A 17,669-nucleotide genomic window follows, 5' to 3' on the forward strand; every position below is an offset into this window, starting at 1 on the left:
TGTCCAGCATCAACACTGCAGCTGATTAAAGTTCATGACCTCAACTTCCTTGTCTCTTTGCAAAACATTTTTATCATTATAGCTACTTATGGTAAAATGAATCTCCATGAGAGCATGGGAAAGGATACAGCTGGATTATTTATGAGCAGGGGTAGAGCCAACAGGGTAGCTGTAGTGCCATACTGAAGAACAATGTTTTATTTTGAGTGGCTCCTATGTCTGCTATGTTGTAAGGAGAAAGGGCTTTACTCTTGTTGGCACATGCTCAATGTGGACTGCAGCATGTGCAAACGCCCAGCCACCAACAACATGGTATTAACTCATGGATAGTTATAGCGACGAGCACTTTCACAGCACGAAACTAGCACAGCGGTCTGGTTACAACCCACATAAACTAAACCCATTCCTTTGTTTATTTGGGTTGTTTTAGCCTTTGAAATATCAATCTGCTGTAGCTGGTAGTATTAACATAATATAATCCATAACAGCACAGCAATTGCACAACTAAATGCAGAAATAAATTTTTTTCTCTCCTCCGGATATTGGACCATGATGTTCCTAGCTTAACTGCACCTTGAGAATATATTAAACAAAAAGAAAATAATATTCTGCAAAATCTAGATTAACACACACACATTTTCTTATTTACTAAATAATTTCTCAAATGACAACATAGTACGACATTCAGGGCTACTGACTGGCCTAAAAATTATCACTGTTTCAGCAATAACACAGTGTCATGCAAGAGTTACACCAAGATATGCTCCACTTAATACTAACACCGGGCTTGTGTATATGCTTATCGCAATGTCCGATTGTAGCTAGTCAGACTGAGTTACATATACAGTACTGTGTTGTGTTGGGAAGCCTTCTTTTCACAGACGAGAGAGCCAAATGCCCGATCGTGCATCTTCAAGGTTTTTTTTTGTTAATTGTAACTCATGATAACTAATGGTCAATTAGGTTAGGTTAGCTACATTATAAATATTTTAAAACATTGTGGACGGTTGATTTGGTTAGGATAGCTACATTAAAGATAGTGTGAAATCATGTAAACGGTTTCCTAGCCCTGGATAGCTACATATTAAAAAGTTATTTGCGCAACCATGAAATGATTTTACAGTATTTTTAATGTAGCTATACTTACCTAATATAACCAACCGTCCACAATGTTGTAAAGTGTTTATAATGTAGCTAACCTATCCTAATTGACCGCAAAATTTAATGCCACACCGGTTTATACAATGAGGTAGAACGGGGAAAAAAAGCGAGCATGAACTTCGGGGAACTTCGGGTGTGCAATGAAGGCTTCCCCTGGATGGAGGGTGGATGCCCACCTGTTGACGGTGATCATGGCGACGGAAAGCAGAGACACGCCCACGTTGCCGTAGCGCATGAAGGGCACGAGCGTGCACAGCACTGCACCGTGCACCCACGTGCCGTGCACAAACTGCGAGGCGCCGAACGGCACCACCATGATGCAGAAGATGAAGTCGGCCACGCACAGGCTGCAACACCCAACGCCACGCTCTCAACGACACGACATACACACATACACACATACACGCTGCCACACTGCAGGGAGCTTCCTAGGCCACGAGCGAGCGAACAGCGCGCAACCAGCTCAAAACGGAACAGTTTATAGGCTCATGAGTGTAGTTCTTATGACTCCTTACCATTGGCGTAGCTGTGTTCATAAAGTTGGGGGGGACAAATAATGATTTTGATGTCATGTAAACCCATTCCCCTCCTACTAAGACGGGGTCAGGGGGTCCTCCACAGGAAAATTTTGATTTTAAAAGTGCAAAATAGCACTTTTTGCATCTAACCATTGGATACATCAGTGTTAAAATTATTATTGTTTCCTTAAGATAAAATTTGATGAGTGAAGAAATTACAAATAAAGTTGGGCAGAATAATATTATAAAATAAAAATATCACAGTCTAGAAAGTTGGGGGGGGGGGGGACAGTCCCCTCCACCCAAAACGTTCAGGGGGACGCGTCCCCCCTGTCCCACCCGGTTCCTACGCCCCTGCTCCTTACATATGACGCAGTGTCTCTATTTTGTTATTGAATTCAAAGTGTTGAAAAACCAACAACCAGCCTGTTAAGCCAGAATTACAATTGCCCATCACATCCATCCATCATAATATTTTCGCTGCCAACTGTTGACTATAGGTAATTTTGGAGAAAATTTATTTTGTATAATTAAATCAGTTTTCCAAATTCACCTATAACTCAATTAAAACAATGTTTTAAACTATGGTGTTTTTTATGTGTAAACTTCTTCGCACGTGAAAATGGAACAGAAGTTGTCAAACAGAAATGTTGTCACAACGATTGGACCCATGAGTAGCAGCATAAACCCATGCATTGTCACTTTTGTAAACATTAGGGGAAATACCAAATGTATTGGTATTCCAAATGAAACTTTATGATAGTGAAACTACCCTGGAATATTTCGTAAACTAGAATTTCTTTTCGTTGTAAGAAGTAATCACAATTCTCCTTCTGATTTCCCAACAGGCTTAGTGGCACAATGGTAGAGCAGGTCGTTACCACAACAGCGAAATACCATAACGCCGAATGTCAAAATTGACCTCAATGCCGACAGCTAGAAAACTGCTGTGTACCACAATGCCGAAATAACAGCTGAATGAATTTGTGTGTTTCTTAAATGTACCTTAACGTCGAAATACCACAATCAAACCTAACCTCACCTAACCTAGCATAATATAACCTAACCTAACTTAACCTAGCCTATCCTAGCCTAACCTAGTCTAACCTAACCTAACCTTTGTGGCAGTCCTGCAATGACATTTTTCGGCGTTAGTGTATTTCGGCGTTGTGGTGATTCGGCGTTGTGGTACACAGCAGTTTTCTAGCTGTCGGCGTTGTGGTCAATTTGGCATTTCGGCGTTGTGGTGCGTCCCCTGGTAGAGCGAGCACTTTTTATTCTGAAGAAACACGGGGAGGCCGCTATGGTCGGGAATACTTGATGCCCAGCCGGAAAGTGGTTTGGAACAGACTTCCACCCAACCATCCCCGGAAGGATGGCTGCGAGCGTCAGTTAGCGAGTCGCCGTCACTTCCTGGCTCGCGCTGCGACTTCCGGTCACTCCCGCAGTCGCTGCGCGCGCCAGGAGGGGGGAGGAAAACTACCCAACTTTTCCCTCTCTCGCAGACGGCCAGACGCTTCCGGAGATTTTTATAGCAAGAGGAAGAGGGAGGAAGAAACACTTTCCCCCGCTGTTTGCTTTTAAATTCTTTACATTTGGTGCTGGGAACGATAGATTTTCTAGGATTTCAGAGGCGGGAGGATATCCGCTCGTCATCGGGCAATAATTTGTAGGATATCCAGGGATGCTAAAAGGGGGTTGGGGGGGAGGGAGAGGTATTTCGTTACATCATTCCCAATTCACAGCTACGATATGCTCCACCAGTGATAGGCTTTTCAATTCCAGGGGCCCCGGGGTTTACGCCAATGGTTTTAGCTATAAACTAATAATAACCGACAAGTGTTTAAACGTCAAGTCTCTCAAGCCTATAAAATATTTTCACTATTTATATTTCACAGTCCACTCTTTCGTACAGAAAACTGAGTTCAAAAGCCACCTCAGCCCGGTTCATTTGTGTATTTCACGTTGAAATGGCGACGTGTAATATATATATATATATATATATATATATATATATATATATATATTAGCAACTTGTAGCCAATATTGTAATACGACTATACTGGAAACAGACCAATGGACGACTTGGGGTGGTCGCCTACTGACGTCAGGGTGTCACGTGACAGGCGAGGCGAAGGGTGGAACTGTGGGAAACAAAGGGAGCAGTCGCTGCCTGCTGCATATAGCCGCCGCAAGGAAGTATTCAATTTTTTTTTCGTTCAAGCGTTTAAATAATGGTACAATTTTTGTTTCATCTCTCATTGTAAAAGTTCATATTTTACGCCTTAAACAGCAATTCACACCTTAAAAAAGAACATTTTAAATAACGAAAATTTAAGTTTGCAGGGACGATCGCTCAAGTACAATTCTCAGCACATAGGCGTGCGCACGGTAGGTGCCACAGGTGCCTTGGCACCACCATTAGGGTTAACATTATTTTGTTTTACTTTTTTACAAGCAGAAATAATACATACTTACAAAAATCCGTATTATTTCCAAAAAAATATGTTTTCCAATCGTGTCGAGTTACAGATATGTGCTCATAACACTATCAGTATATCAATTATCAATCGAACCAACTATACACACGGAAACAAGCCAGTTGCAATTACTTGTGTTGTACACGCGGGCCGCGGCTACGAAACTTCTGAAATGTAAATACTTCTCATAGTTCTCCTCGAATTACATAGAATGCGCGCTCGGTGTCCACTGTTCACTCCACTCGGCAGGCGCACAGAATAATAGCCGCCGTCCGCCAGGGTTTATTTAAAAAAAAGAGAGAGTTTAGTTAGTTAAAAGGATAGGCTTACTCGATGACTTATATGCAGTCGCCGACAAAACATTTTTGTTGTATTCCAAAAGTTAAAACTTTTGCCCACACTTATTTGTGTATTTTTATTATTTTAATATTTTTCATATTTTAGGTATATTACAAAAACTCCCTTCATTTGTTGATTTTAAAACTTAACATTTGAGAATGTTTTATCTAGCATTTATTTGGCGTCTTCAGAAAACATATAAGTACGGTTTTTCAAAGCCACCAGCATGAATTCCGTGCAAACAATTTGTGCAATTTACTTTATGGCTCAACAAAGCTTAAAACTGTAAATAGTTTAGAAGTTTTCCTGGTGATTATAACGTTCAAAGCCATAATTTGTCATAAAAAATGTTAAAATTTTTACATCTGTGTATTTAATGTTTTTGTTCGGAAACACCTTAAATAGCACCATTTTGCGCTTTCAAATCAAAATTTTCCCGGGGGAGGCCCCCCGGACCACCCGCTTTAGGCTCGGGGTCCGTGAATGACAGGGCTGTTGTGTAATCTCTAATCTGGCACCACCAATACTGAAGTCCTGCGCACGCGTATGTCTCAGCGCACATGGCGATTACAGAAAAGTTAATTGCTACATTAAATTCTTAAAGAAGAATTCCATTCCCAGTACTTTTTTACATTCACAACTCCCAGAACATTAAAAATTACATTATGTGCCGTTTTTCTGTGTAGTTTGCAATTATTGTTGGGTGTATTTCAAAACATACATTGCTATGGAATCCCGATGAAGTAAGCGCTACTGTTGGAAAGAATAGATATTCATCATCACGTAACATGTAATAAAGTTTCAACGAGAATGTTCCCTAAACTACTTTCAATGTTTTGTTTTAACGAAAACAAAAGGAGGAAGGTAGGTATTAAGGAGATTGGAGAGGGGGAAAGTTTTTCTTACTGATACAAGCGACAGTTACCCTTCTGTTTACGAAAGTGATAAGTGACTGTACCGTGAAGGTTCTGCGCTCTCACGTACATCAATGTCTCCAGCGACTCGCTTCGTGTTCCTGCGCCACGCCGCGCATGCGCGCACGTTATCCCAACAACACGACGCCAATAAGGCCGCTTCCGAATTCACCTGACGTGCATACTGAACCTTGGAGACACAATACCACGACCAACACGACACGGCATATCCGATTAGTTATCGCTCAGCGTTCCAGCACGACAGAGTAGGCTCACTATACCACGACAACATTAACATAACCAACTCTTACTATGACTGTCCAAGCCAAGAGCGTCCAATGCATTATAGCATGTACTTAAAACAGTGTAAGTCCTTTTATTTCCTGTTGATGTTGAAATGCAAAACAATATAACTTTCAGTCGTCTATTGCACAAAGTGAGACTAATTTTATTTTAGGTACAAGGAAGCAAGCTATATATATGTCAATAAGATACACAAGGGAAGTGCGCTTTACAGTTGAAACTGAAACCAATTAGCTTAATAATATAATCAAATACTTGCCGACTAATAGCTTAGAAGAAAAGATTTAAATTGTACAAAAAAACACTTAATACTTTTTGTACTAAAAAGCCATGTTCTATATAAATTAGCAGGAGATGCAGTATTTCTGGTATGCCACAACACCAAAATAAAGTTAATTTATTTTCACTGGTTCGTCTGCTTGCTAACCGCTGATGCATTCGGCCAGAATCACAATAGTCCGTCGCCTCCATCCGTCACGTGACATGCAGCCAATCGGAGGGCTCGAAAAACTGACGTCAAAAGTTTGGCAGCGACAGTCAATTGTCACCAGAATAAGGGCCTGTGGTGTTTGTATCTGATCGTTCAGTTTTTTTCTTTTTCCAATTCAATCACGACTCTGAATTTTTCCGAGAATAAACTAATACAAAACGTAAAAAAAGTATAAAACATCGAAATAATTTTCATTTACATGGGAAAATAATTTTGTAAATCGCTTTGCTAGCGACGGATGAAAAAGTGACGGACGGAGCCGACAACAATGCATTACGCTAGTGAGACATCTAGCGGGCGGGCCCGACACCACGTCTCGGTCGCTCGCACGTGCTGACACCTGGCGGGCGGGCCTGACACCACAGCAGCTCGCACGCACCTGATGATGAAGGCGGCGGCCACGTTGCGCACGCGCGGACAGCGCAGCAGCGCCACCACGGTCAGCAGGTTGCCCAGCACGCCCACCACCATGATGAGGATGGTGACGGTGGCCGCGAAGTCCAGCAGCGGCCGAGGGAACCTGGAGCAGCACATCACCTCCTTCATGTCCGCGCGTCTCGCGTCCCGCCGGCAGACTGACTGGCCGGCTCGCCCCTGGGCCCCGGCTGACTCAGCCGTGACGTCACCCCGGCGAGGTCGCGGCGCGTCACGCACCTGATAGCGGCACCGCGTCACCGCGTCACGGCGACTACCTGACGCTCTCGCTTTCTTAGCTCCACTTGGAACTAACAATGTAGTTCTGTCCCTGTCCCTGCCCCAACACGCCCGAATATTCACCTTGGGCCAACCTCGGGTTTATTTATATTTCTCTGTTTATTTTAATGTAGCTATACTAACACAACTAACCGTCCATAGTGTTTTAATGTAGCTAGCCTAACCGACCACTTTTAATATTTGAATTCATTTTTCCTGCGCAAAAATAAAACAAATCCCGAGGTTGGCCGAAGGTGAATATTCGGGCGTGTTCGGGCAGGGACAGAACTTGATGTAGGATCTTAGGCGTCTCAACAATGTAATCACATCTTGTAAGACGATTTTAACCTACTTCTGATTGCCGTATCGATTTGAAGTTTTACAAATATATGCAATTCTAATGACAATACAATAATTTCATGACTATGACCCGAAGAGAGAAAGGGGCATTGGGGCAAAAAAAAAAAAACACTACTTTCGTGATGGGCCAAAAACCATGCTTTTTGTATATCCGTGAGTCCGAGGTCATGTTGGGAAATTTTCCCGAAGTCGACTGCCCCCTTCAAGAAGGAAGGGGGGGGGGGGGGAAGAGAGAGAGAGGTTAAAACCACAACATTTCAAAAGTTTCAAAAATCGATTCTTTTTCCATTTGGATTTTTTCAAAACTATTCGGGGTCTTCAACTTCCCCCCTCTCCCTCAGGGGAGAAGTAATTTGACACAGATTGTTTGAAAGTCGGGATAATTAAAGTACGTTAATTTTGACGTGCTTCCGGGGCAATCGTGCACCATCAGACTTCCTCGGCGACCGGGGGGGGGGGGGGGGAGGGGGTGGTGCGTTGCCCCCGAAATTTTCGGGTCATTGAAAATTGATTTTGTAGTGCCTTTAGAGGAATTTATAAAAAAATATTAATCCAATATGAACTAAAAAAGAAAAAAATTATATTAAAAAACTAAAAAAAAGCTTTAATTGTTGTATGAAATAAAAAGTAAAAAATAATCTTTGAATTTAAGTAATTTGTTCAACAGCAAAATACTTTGTATAACGAAATTTTTTAATAAGCTAAAAATAATCAAGTAATTATCAAAACCATTAATTTTAATGAAACAAAGCGTGGGGTGCTTAATATCGGTTTTCTTAACATTTCTACCACTAATGTCCAATCGTTAGGACAGGATCATTATGAAAATGAAAAAAAATTAAACACCCCACGCTTTCCTGCGGGAAAACCAAACACGTGCAAGCCGGGAAAATTCGCTATTTCCAAGGACGCCAATTTTTCGCAGTAAACCTTGTCTGTATGCATTACGTATATTTTGACTGGCTTTGTCCGACAGAACAATCCAGAATGTCCACTGAGTGGACCAATGACAATGCAGGTGATGCATTACACAACTTTCGTGATTAGTCTGAAAATAGCTGCGTCAAGTCAAAAATATTTAGTCGAAAAAAATAGTACGAAGAAGTTAAGTGGTTTGTAGACTATCTTTTATTTCATTTCATTTAAGCTATAGAATAAATTAAAACCCTTAGTCCTTTAAGAATCCTTTATAGGGCAAAATATTAAAATTAGTATTGAAGTTTAGTATTTTAAGTGGTTAATATAATTATCACTAACTTATAAAGGATTTTAAGCTGTTCCTGTCATTGACCCATAACGTGTGTGAAATACTGAGCTAGTGACGAACTACCTATGGTTCAATGAGGACGCAGTTCAAGGGTGTAATGTTAAGGCATTCTAGCCTCTCAGAAAATAAAAACGCAAATTTTTAAGGTCTCTACAAACTATACAGGAAGAAACCATTGTTGAGAATGATAAAATAACAGTCCAAACCTCTTGCTGTTTACGTAATTTATATATAAATAATTTTCTTCCTCTTTTATGCCTTAAGTCAAAATTAAAATTGACGTTTATCCAGAGCCCTGTGCCAAGTGAATCTATGAATTTCTTACCAGAGAAGTTGATTAATTGAAAACAGCGCATTTGTGAAGAATTATCCTAAGAAGTATCTCAAAAGTACTTGAACTACCGCCAGTGAGTTTGTTAGTGTAACACACAGATACGAGGATCTCACTGATGAATCGGCAGCAAAGCAGACTTGAAACACGTACCTAGACGGTGAAATCCGACGAATACGTTGTTACTTACTAAACGTTTTCGTTTACAGTTTGGATCTGAGGTTTGTATGCATGTAGTGTATCACTTTTGTTCAGAGCCAGTGTTACATATGTAGTGCAGTACTTCAGTAAAGTACAACTTTATACATAAAATGCCTCCAGTGTTGTCAAAAGTTACGAGTAAAAAACTGCACTCGCAGGCGTGGGAAATCGTCTATAACGTTCTGCAGTTTATGGAAAATGAAGCGCGATTGCAGGAACCCTCCATTTCACTAGAGAAAGCACAGCTGAGAACAGCTAATGCGACGGGTGTGTCTCGTACGACTGTACAAACAATATGAAAAATGGCTCACCGAACAATTAATACAAAATCTTCCACCAAACAGTGTTGTTGTGATAGATAATGCTCCCTATCACAATGTAAAAATAATTAAAACGCCTACCTCCAGCTCGACAAAATTGGAAATGCAGCAGTGGTTAAGTAAGGAGAATATTTCCTTTACTAGCGACATGCTCAAACCAAACTTGTATAACCTCATAAAGAAGCACAAACCTTCGCAAGTGCAGTACTCGGCAGACAGACTATTGGTAAATAGTGGCCACACATCACTTCGTCTGCCCCCTATCATCCGGATTTGAATCCGATAGAAAGCATATGGGCTAAAGTTAAAGGAGAAGTCGCTTCAAGAAATGTTACTTGCAATTTGGCAAATGTAAAAAAACTTTGCGAGGAAATATTTAACCGAATGGGTCCAGAAGATTGGATACCGATTTGCAATCACGCCAAGACACTCGAGAACGAATACTGGGATAAGGATGTGCGTTTTGACATTGAAATTGATAAAGCGATTGTTCAGTTAGGTGATGCAAACACTGACAGCAGTGACGTTTACACATCAGACTCTTCGGATGGAACAGTCAGTGGCGTTGAAGAACTGAGGTAGTGCTTGGAACGTCAGTGGTAAGTGGTCAATGTTTTCTGCTTTTCTCTACCTGCTGTGCAAGGTCGCCGTATCTGCTTATACCCCCTCCTCATCCACCCGACCCCCCACACGTGTTGCAGTCAACACTCCGCATGTGTGACGTAGCTCAAGCTCGGAGTTATATTGCGTCTAGTGTACATCTGCTTTACTTGAACATCTGGGCCTAGGTTCTCTTGGCGCGCCTTGGACGCGCTTGAACCCGTTACAAACAGAAAGAAGGTCTCCCCAATCATGTGCCACTGACTATCCACAGGATTAGCGCTTGCACACCTTGGTATCATCCAACGATCAGACTGAGGCCTGGTTGATAAACTAAGACATAACGCGAGAACGCAACATGCAAAATGTTCAACAACCACATTTTAAAGTGCCGGTTTATCAACTACGCAAGGCGCAATAACGCAACGCATGTATTGTTAAACATTCAACTTCCTTGCTTTTTGGCCTGCACTTTCGACGGCCATATTTCAAGATTATTGATCTGGAAACTTTTATACACGCAGATGTCATGTGCCACGGTGTTCTTTTTACTACGAACATCGTGTTTACAGTTGTTAAACGTTCACACGTGTGACAGAAAATAACACTTTTATGTAGATAAAATGTTTGACAAATTATTTTGTTTTCGTGCTATTTAAATTATCAAAAGTCCGGGTTGGAAGATGTAGTGATATCTTGCGACTAGCAAGTTTCATATTATAAACGAATGTTATGTTCTTGCGTTAGCTCCGTGCCACGCTGTTGCGTCGTTGCGTTCCTTGTGTAGTTAATGTCGTGCTTGTGTACAGAACAATTGAGTCTAGCCGAGCGCGAATATAAACCGCGAAGTAGGCGTGGTTCTAATTATACGCCGCGCTGTTTCCGGTTGCGAAGGAAAACAGCACGGCTTGTTATAATACGTTTCGCCTGAGAGACCAGCGCAAAGCGACCCTAAAACGAGGGCTATGATTGGCCGTAACCTCGCCAGTAAACGGAGGCACGGTCTGGAAATAAGACCTGCATGCGGCATGTTTCCGGCACTGCAAATAGACGCAAGACCGGTCGCAAAATGAAAGATAGTTCGCGGTGACTTGATTTACCCCCCCCCCCCCTTTTTTTTTTATTCTTTTCGTAATTACTATTTTTATAGGAGATATTTCTGTAAATTCAACAAAATACTTCACCTGTTATATCACAAATATTTTCAACAGGTATTCACTAAGAGTAAATACAATGTGTGCAAAACGTCGTGCAAAAGTTTTCGTTAGTTACTTTCAAGATAACAGTTACTTTCACTTGCGCGACCTTTTACTGGAAATATTTGTGACAATGACAAATGCAAGAGAGGTGTCGGGTTAAATTTTTACATTAATCAGTCCTAAGTTATGCCATAAATTGAAATTATTGTAAAGGAATTTAATATTGAGTGTGTGTGTATTCTCATAGTCAGCTCTGAATTTGGCGCCGGCGTGAGGTGTGTTTGATATTTATTTTTTATTTATTTATTTGTTGACTTAATGGCGAAGTAAATATGCTTGAAGCCTTCTCTAACGCCTAACCACGTGTATATTATATTCTACTGTGAGGAATGGCGCTGGCTTGCATCGTGGGCGGAGCGCGGAGTTGACCGTGAGTGGCTGTGTGCAGTGATAACGAGACAGCGTGAACTACGACGAGAGCAGGGTTGTTAGGTGCATCCTGACGTGCTTGAGACATACTTTAACGGTAAAGTGCCAGGTATAACGAGATGGGCGTGTCGCATGTCCGTCAGCGAGGCTGTACTGCTCCAAGAGGGGGGGGGGGGGGTGGTCATCCGGTTTCGAAGCTAGAGAGTGTCCGAGGCATAGAGTGCAGATACGTGTAGAGATAATAAATATGGTATCTGGTGAACAGAACTAGTGCGTAGTAGTACTTGAGTAAACTCATGACCTCGATTAAGTGAGAAAATACCGTATCCTACCCGATACGATCTTGAACTTCCCCCATCAACTTCCTGCCAGAGTTTTCTCTGGTGGTGTCAGAATCCTCAGGATCCTGATAGAACATCAAGTTTGATGCCCGAAGCTCGGACCTTACATTATCAACCACAACATGTAAGTGCGAGCATTATTACGGCGCTGTTTACGTTCGTCGCTTGTGTTTCGTGCATGATTTCGTCTATACGCGTAGACGGGTGTGTACATCGCTACATGTATATATAAACACACACGACGTGTGCACAAAACGAAGTTCTCAGAGAGTAAAGATAATATGAAGTTTATTTGTTTTTTTGTTTTCTTAACATGGAAAAAATTGATATATATATATAAATATATATATATAAAAGTAGCAGATAAACATTTTTGAGGATTGATGAAACACATTTACTTTTCTGAGCCCACTGACCGAGTTGCGAGTGTGTGAGATGTATTTCGCGGACACACGTATTCCGAGCCAACAAACTTCTCTCTCGCGTGTTTGCTTGAGTCGAGTTGGACAGGGCGTAGTTATAAGCAGTAATAAAATTTTAAAAAATCTGGGTCGTGATGATATCTTTAAATGGTTTTAATTTTCCGGAGAAACGTGGTTTCTCTCGTTATTGCAGGGTCGTGCATTTTTCGCGAGAGAGAAAAAAAATAATGTGATCGCTCATCAGACTGCAATAAGGTATGCCCGCGCTAGCGCTTGTTCCCTCTTGATTGATTACCGTCTGCGAGAGAAGCCATTAGTAGAGACCTGCAAAATACGCGGTTTCGATGGCCTTCAGGATAGACTGCACATACCCCTGTACATTCGGGCAAATAACGCAAGTTCATTGGCTGCCGACTTGTAAGTCGTCTCAGCTGGTTTGTCTGTGATTCGATCCTTCTTTGGTTGAGGGTTTATAACTGGTTGAGATTCGTCCAGATGATTATCTAAGAGGTATATGTGTTTGAATTCTAGCCTATCACCGAATGAATCCGCGAATTTTGCAGGTCTCTAGCCATTGGTCGAGAAACATTTCAGCGAAAGGTTAAAAAAAAAAAAAAAAACGTTGTGGTAGTTATTGTTTGAGCACGTGCGTGGACTGTCCACGGGCGTGAAGTGGCCTTGAGTCGCAACAGCCCGGCGTGTTTACGAACACAGGCATGTCTGGCCTGGTGAAGGGACGGAGAGGGGGGGGGGGGATAATGCCCACTGAACGCAGTGTAGTGACGCATGTTGCAAAACAAGCCTCCTCACCCTCCTGCGAGGTCACACAATGGTATGATGTTAGAAGAGGGGGGTGGGAGGGAAGGCGCGCCGGGCAGTCCGTCCGTGTTTACACGGCAAAAAAACAAGGCTAAAGCCACTGTTACACCGTCACATTTTTAGCTTCAAAACACCTTCCAATATATGTTGCCAACTCAAGCTGGAGCCATGTTTGTTCGATTTGAGTTTCCATCAAATATTTTGCACACAGGACGGGTTCTAAAAAAACATGTTGAATATTGCGTGCAATCAGCCAATCAAAAACGTGCCTAGCAAACTCCTCCCCCCCCCCCCCCCCCCCAAAAAAAAATACAGCCTTTTCCGTTACAACGAAATTTTAAAATGCCGAACAATCTATTGGCGATTAAATAGGTAATAAAGATGAAATAACTAAAATATAATTAATATGGATGTCATGTCTCATGTGTGAAATAAGTTTGTGTTTATGTGACAGGTATTATTGTGGGTTATATTCATAGATGTTTTAAATTTTAAATTGGCTCAGAAAGAATAAAAAGTTCATATATTCAATTTGATAGTGTTATGATTTTAAAACATGTCTGAGGTTATCTGTAAACTATAGTTGATGGAGAAAATTGAAAGATATTTTCCGTCCAACACTACCCCTCCAACTCTATCGTCAAATATATTGGAGACACGTATTTGACAGTGTGTCAGGGCCTTAAGCAAATCGCTGCATCCACAACACGTCGGATGTAACGTTAACGATTGCGATCTATACTGCGACCTGCGAAAAATTTGCCACGCAAAAAAAATAAGGGTTACAGATGATGCGCAGTTACGCACATTCTAAGACGCTGTTTCAGAGTTGTTGCCGTGTAACCGGGTCTCCAGACGGACTTCCAGTCCTGAACGGACACAACACCTCCGTCCAGGGCGCGAATGTACAGGCGGAATACAGCCCTAAACAAACTGTGCTTTAAGAAATGCCAACATCAAATATTAATAATGTGCTCAGGCTTTCACGACCATTGTTTGAAGTAGCTTGGCTTCTGGGTTGTAGCCGCGACCTTGGCGAATAATTCACCGAAGTTTGCAGTCACCATCACCTACTGTAGGTAACTGCTCCCTGGTGATGGCGACTGCAAACGTCGGTGAATTATTCGCCAAGGACGCGGCTACTACCCAGAAGCCAAGCTACATCAAAAATTAAGTTTTCAATATAAGGCAAAAACAAAAAATTTCTTAACCATAATAACATAAATAAAAATAAATATATATCTACGAACCTTCTTGGTTCAGAATTTATGGAATAGTATGTTAACGAAATATACTTTAGAATAATTGTTGCCAATATTAAATTATTTTGGTAGCAGTGAAATAAGCATGAATGCAAGCTGCTACGTTGGGTTAGTCTCACAAGACAGCAGCCAATGAGTGGGTGGCATTTGACCGAGTGTACGTAGAACTATGGAGTTCATCCTGCAGGTCATTGAACCCGCGAATTTTTCCGGTCCCTAAGAATAACACAGATTGGAAGAAGTAAAATAGCAAACATAGCAAAATAGCAAACATGTATAAAAGTTATAGTTAAAATAATCGCTTCGTTAAAGTAATAAACATATTTGAATTAATGAGTGCAAATAAAAGTAAATTTATCAATGAAATTGTAGATGTCATTTCACTCCTTATTTGTATCCATACAAAATAGTGATGATTCAATAAAAATGATTAAATTTTATTCATAAAAGTATGCAATCATTTCATCAATGTTTTGTTATGACGTTGTCACGATAAACTATCGTCCGTAAACCGACTTTACAGACAACCAATTTTTTTTTCAAATGATGGCTAAACTGGTACATAGTTAACACAATCATTACACATGTATTGTTTTAGAGTTTTGTTTGCTAGATTCGTTTTATGAAATCCTTTAAATTCGTTCATGTACAGATGAGTTTCTATTAAATTTTTAATGAAACTATTTACGTATAAAAAAATACTTGTATACGTTTATGGCTTTCGTAGGCGTAGTGCGAATGTAATGGTGGAAATGTTATGTAATGTCTAGTTGTTGGTAGCGCGGCTGCAGACACGTGATGTCGTGCCGTCGCACTGTTGCTAGTACCGGAGCTGGCCGCAGCGCCACCAGCGCCACATCAGGAGAGGGGAGGGGGGAAGGAGGAAGTGTTTCCTCTCCGCGGGAAGAACGCGCTTCTCGGACGACAGGAAAAGCGCAGGGTGCGAGCGGTGTGGTCGTTACCACAACGCCGAAATACCATAACGCCGAATGTCAAAATTGACCACAACGCCGACAGCTAGAAAACTGCTGTGTACCACAACGCCGAAATAACAACTGAATGAATTTGTGTGTGTTTCTTAAATGTACCTTAACGCCGAAATACCACAATCAAACCTAACCTTACCTAACCTAGCGTAATATAACCTAACCTAACTTATTCTAGCCTAGCCTAGCCTAAACTAACCTAACCTAGTCTAACCTAACCTAGTCTAACCTAACCTAGTCTTACCTAACCTTTGTGGCAGTCTTGCAATGACATTTTTCGGCGTTGTGGTACACATCAGTTTTCTAGCTGTCGGCGTTGTGGTGGTCCTCTGAGCGGTGTGCTCTTTCCAAGACGTCGCTGAAGGAACGGGCCACGTGACTTGACACTTCTCCAGACAAGCGCACGTCCCAGATGACACTTGCAGAGCCCCCGTCAGGGGCGTCTGTGTCTGTGTCGCTCGCTGGTGCTTCTAGCTGGACTGGCGCGCAGTCTTCTCCCAGCGCAAAGGATAACTGTGAGGTCTGAGCGGTTACCGTAACATCGCATGGCTGAGAAACGAAGGTGAAGGTGTAATGTAAGTCCCGTAAGTACATTCAAGAAGCTGTACTGGTTGTTTAATGAGTAGGATATAAATGGGACTTCTGCGCCAGGCTTCAGGCTGTGGAGTCGGGAGCATACTGCCATCTTGGATTGTGACGTCACGGCGGCCATTTTATGGTAATGAATTTCCTCATAAATGACTCTATATATATGTGTGTGTGTGTGTGTGTGTATATATATATATAGTCTCTATTTCGAGGGGAAAATTCCCGTTCCGAGGAAAAATAATTTCCCGTTTTAGTCCTCAAAAATGACAACGGTTTCGAAAATTCCCCAAAGGGGATTACAATCTCCAGCGACAAGCCGCGACAAGCCAACGAGATCATGACCTTGTTAGGATGTCGTGACCGCCATACTGCATTGTTGCTTTAAAGTTCTGGCAAAAATCGCTTACTTATCGCAATGAATATTTAAAACAAAAAAAAACTACAAAATATTTTATTGCCTTTGTGGCCTGGTTATGGAAACATTTTAAAGACAAGGCATTATTTGAAGGGGGGGGGGGGGGATCCAGACAACTACACTTTGTTGTCGTATATTCACTTCGTACGGACGCGCAAATGTAAACTAAACGTGTGTACACATACTGATCAAGTCACTCCGCACGGACAGGTGACATGTTACCGCCGTCTGGACAGGCCGTCTGGACAGTCCGGCGCCGGACGCGTTCAGCCCAGAGCTATCCCGTGACACAGCGCTTCTCTGGCCTCAACTCACTTTCAATAAATAAATCGAAAAAAAGGTCTGGTCGAATTCTTCAGCTTTTCGATTCCGGAAAGGCCGGTCGGAGTCGCGGTTCGACGGCGGATGCATGAATCATTCACAAACCAAGAGGTTTTTGCGAGCGTTTCCGTTCCCAGACCTGACACCACTTGGCGGGGTAGGGGGGGGGGGGGGAGGAAACCTAAACACGACAACGTACGTAAAATTGATAACTTGGAAGTATAAATGCTTGATTTCACATGTCATTAGGATTTTTTTATTGTTACTTTTTTGTAAGGGCTAGTACTAAAATTTTAACTCGATAAATTTTCTTGCATTTGATGTTCTGCTACACTTAGGCCTATATTCAACAGTTATTCACTTGGTTTAATATCATGGGTGTAAAATAATTAGGTATGTGACTGATGATAGTCAGGATGTCTTGCGCGCCTTTTTCACGACCATGATATTAGAATTAGTGAATATGTTTTGAAAATATTAGTCGCAGAAGAAAAATGCAAGGGAGGTAACGAGTTAAAAATTTTTAAGTAGACCTTTAAGAACAAAAGAGGAAGGAAAAAATTGAAAGAAAAAAAAAGTCAGTGAGTCTTTCAGTGCCCGCTAGTGATGTGTACGTAACAAGTAAATTCACGTATTCTCATGTTGCAAATATAATTTTAATAAGAAATTCTGACACCAAATATTAACCTATAATTCTTAAAATAAAATAACGCCAAACGTGATAAATATACGAAATGCATTCATTTTAGGCAACTATGGTAAATATTTCCCCCCTTTCTAAAACCTATCTATAATTATGTTTAACAAGATGGTACTATTGATTTCGTGTTTTTTTTTTTTTTTCAAACTTAAAGTGCAGTCCAATAATCTCAGTTTTTGGATCTAATTATGAGACAAGGAATTTTACTGA

General features: G+C 41.4%; 1 protein-coding gene across 7 annotated transcripts in view; it reads right to left on the minus strand.

Moving 5' to 3' along the window:
* The window catches only part of LOC134534274 (G-protein coupled receptor moody-like), a 120,845-nt gene that overhangs the window by 20,522 nt on the left and 82,654 nt on the right, over positions 1-17,669 (minus strand). For all 7 annotated transcript variants that reach the window (XM_063372585.1, XM_063372582.1, XM_063372580.1 and 4 more), the window contains exons 3-4: positions 6,585-6,725; positions 1,338-1,508 (exon numbers count right to left, since the gene is read on the minus strand). In XM_063372585.1, the coding sequence (XP_063228655.1) occupies positions 1,338-1,508; positions 6,585-6,725 (312 nt within the window). The remainder of the gene's footprint in view (positions 1-1,337; positions 1,509-6,584; positions 6,726-17,669) is intronic.

Source organism: Bacillus rossius, chromosome 7 (assembly GCF_032445375.1).
Source record: "Bacillus rossius redtenbacheri isolate Brsri chromosome 7, Brsri_v3, whole genome shotgun sequence".
NCBI classification, from domain to species: domain Eukaryota; kingdom Metazoa; phylum Arthropoda; class Insecta; order Phasmatodea; family Bacillidae; genus Bacillus; species Bacillus rossius.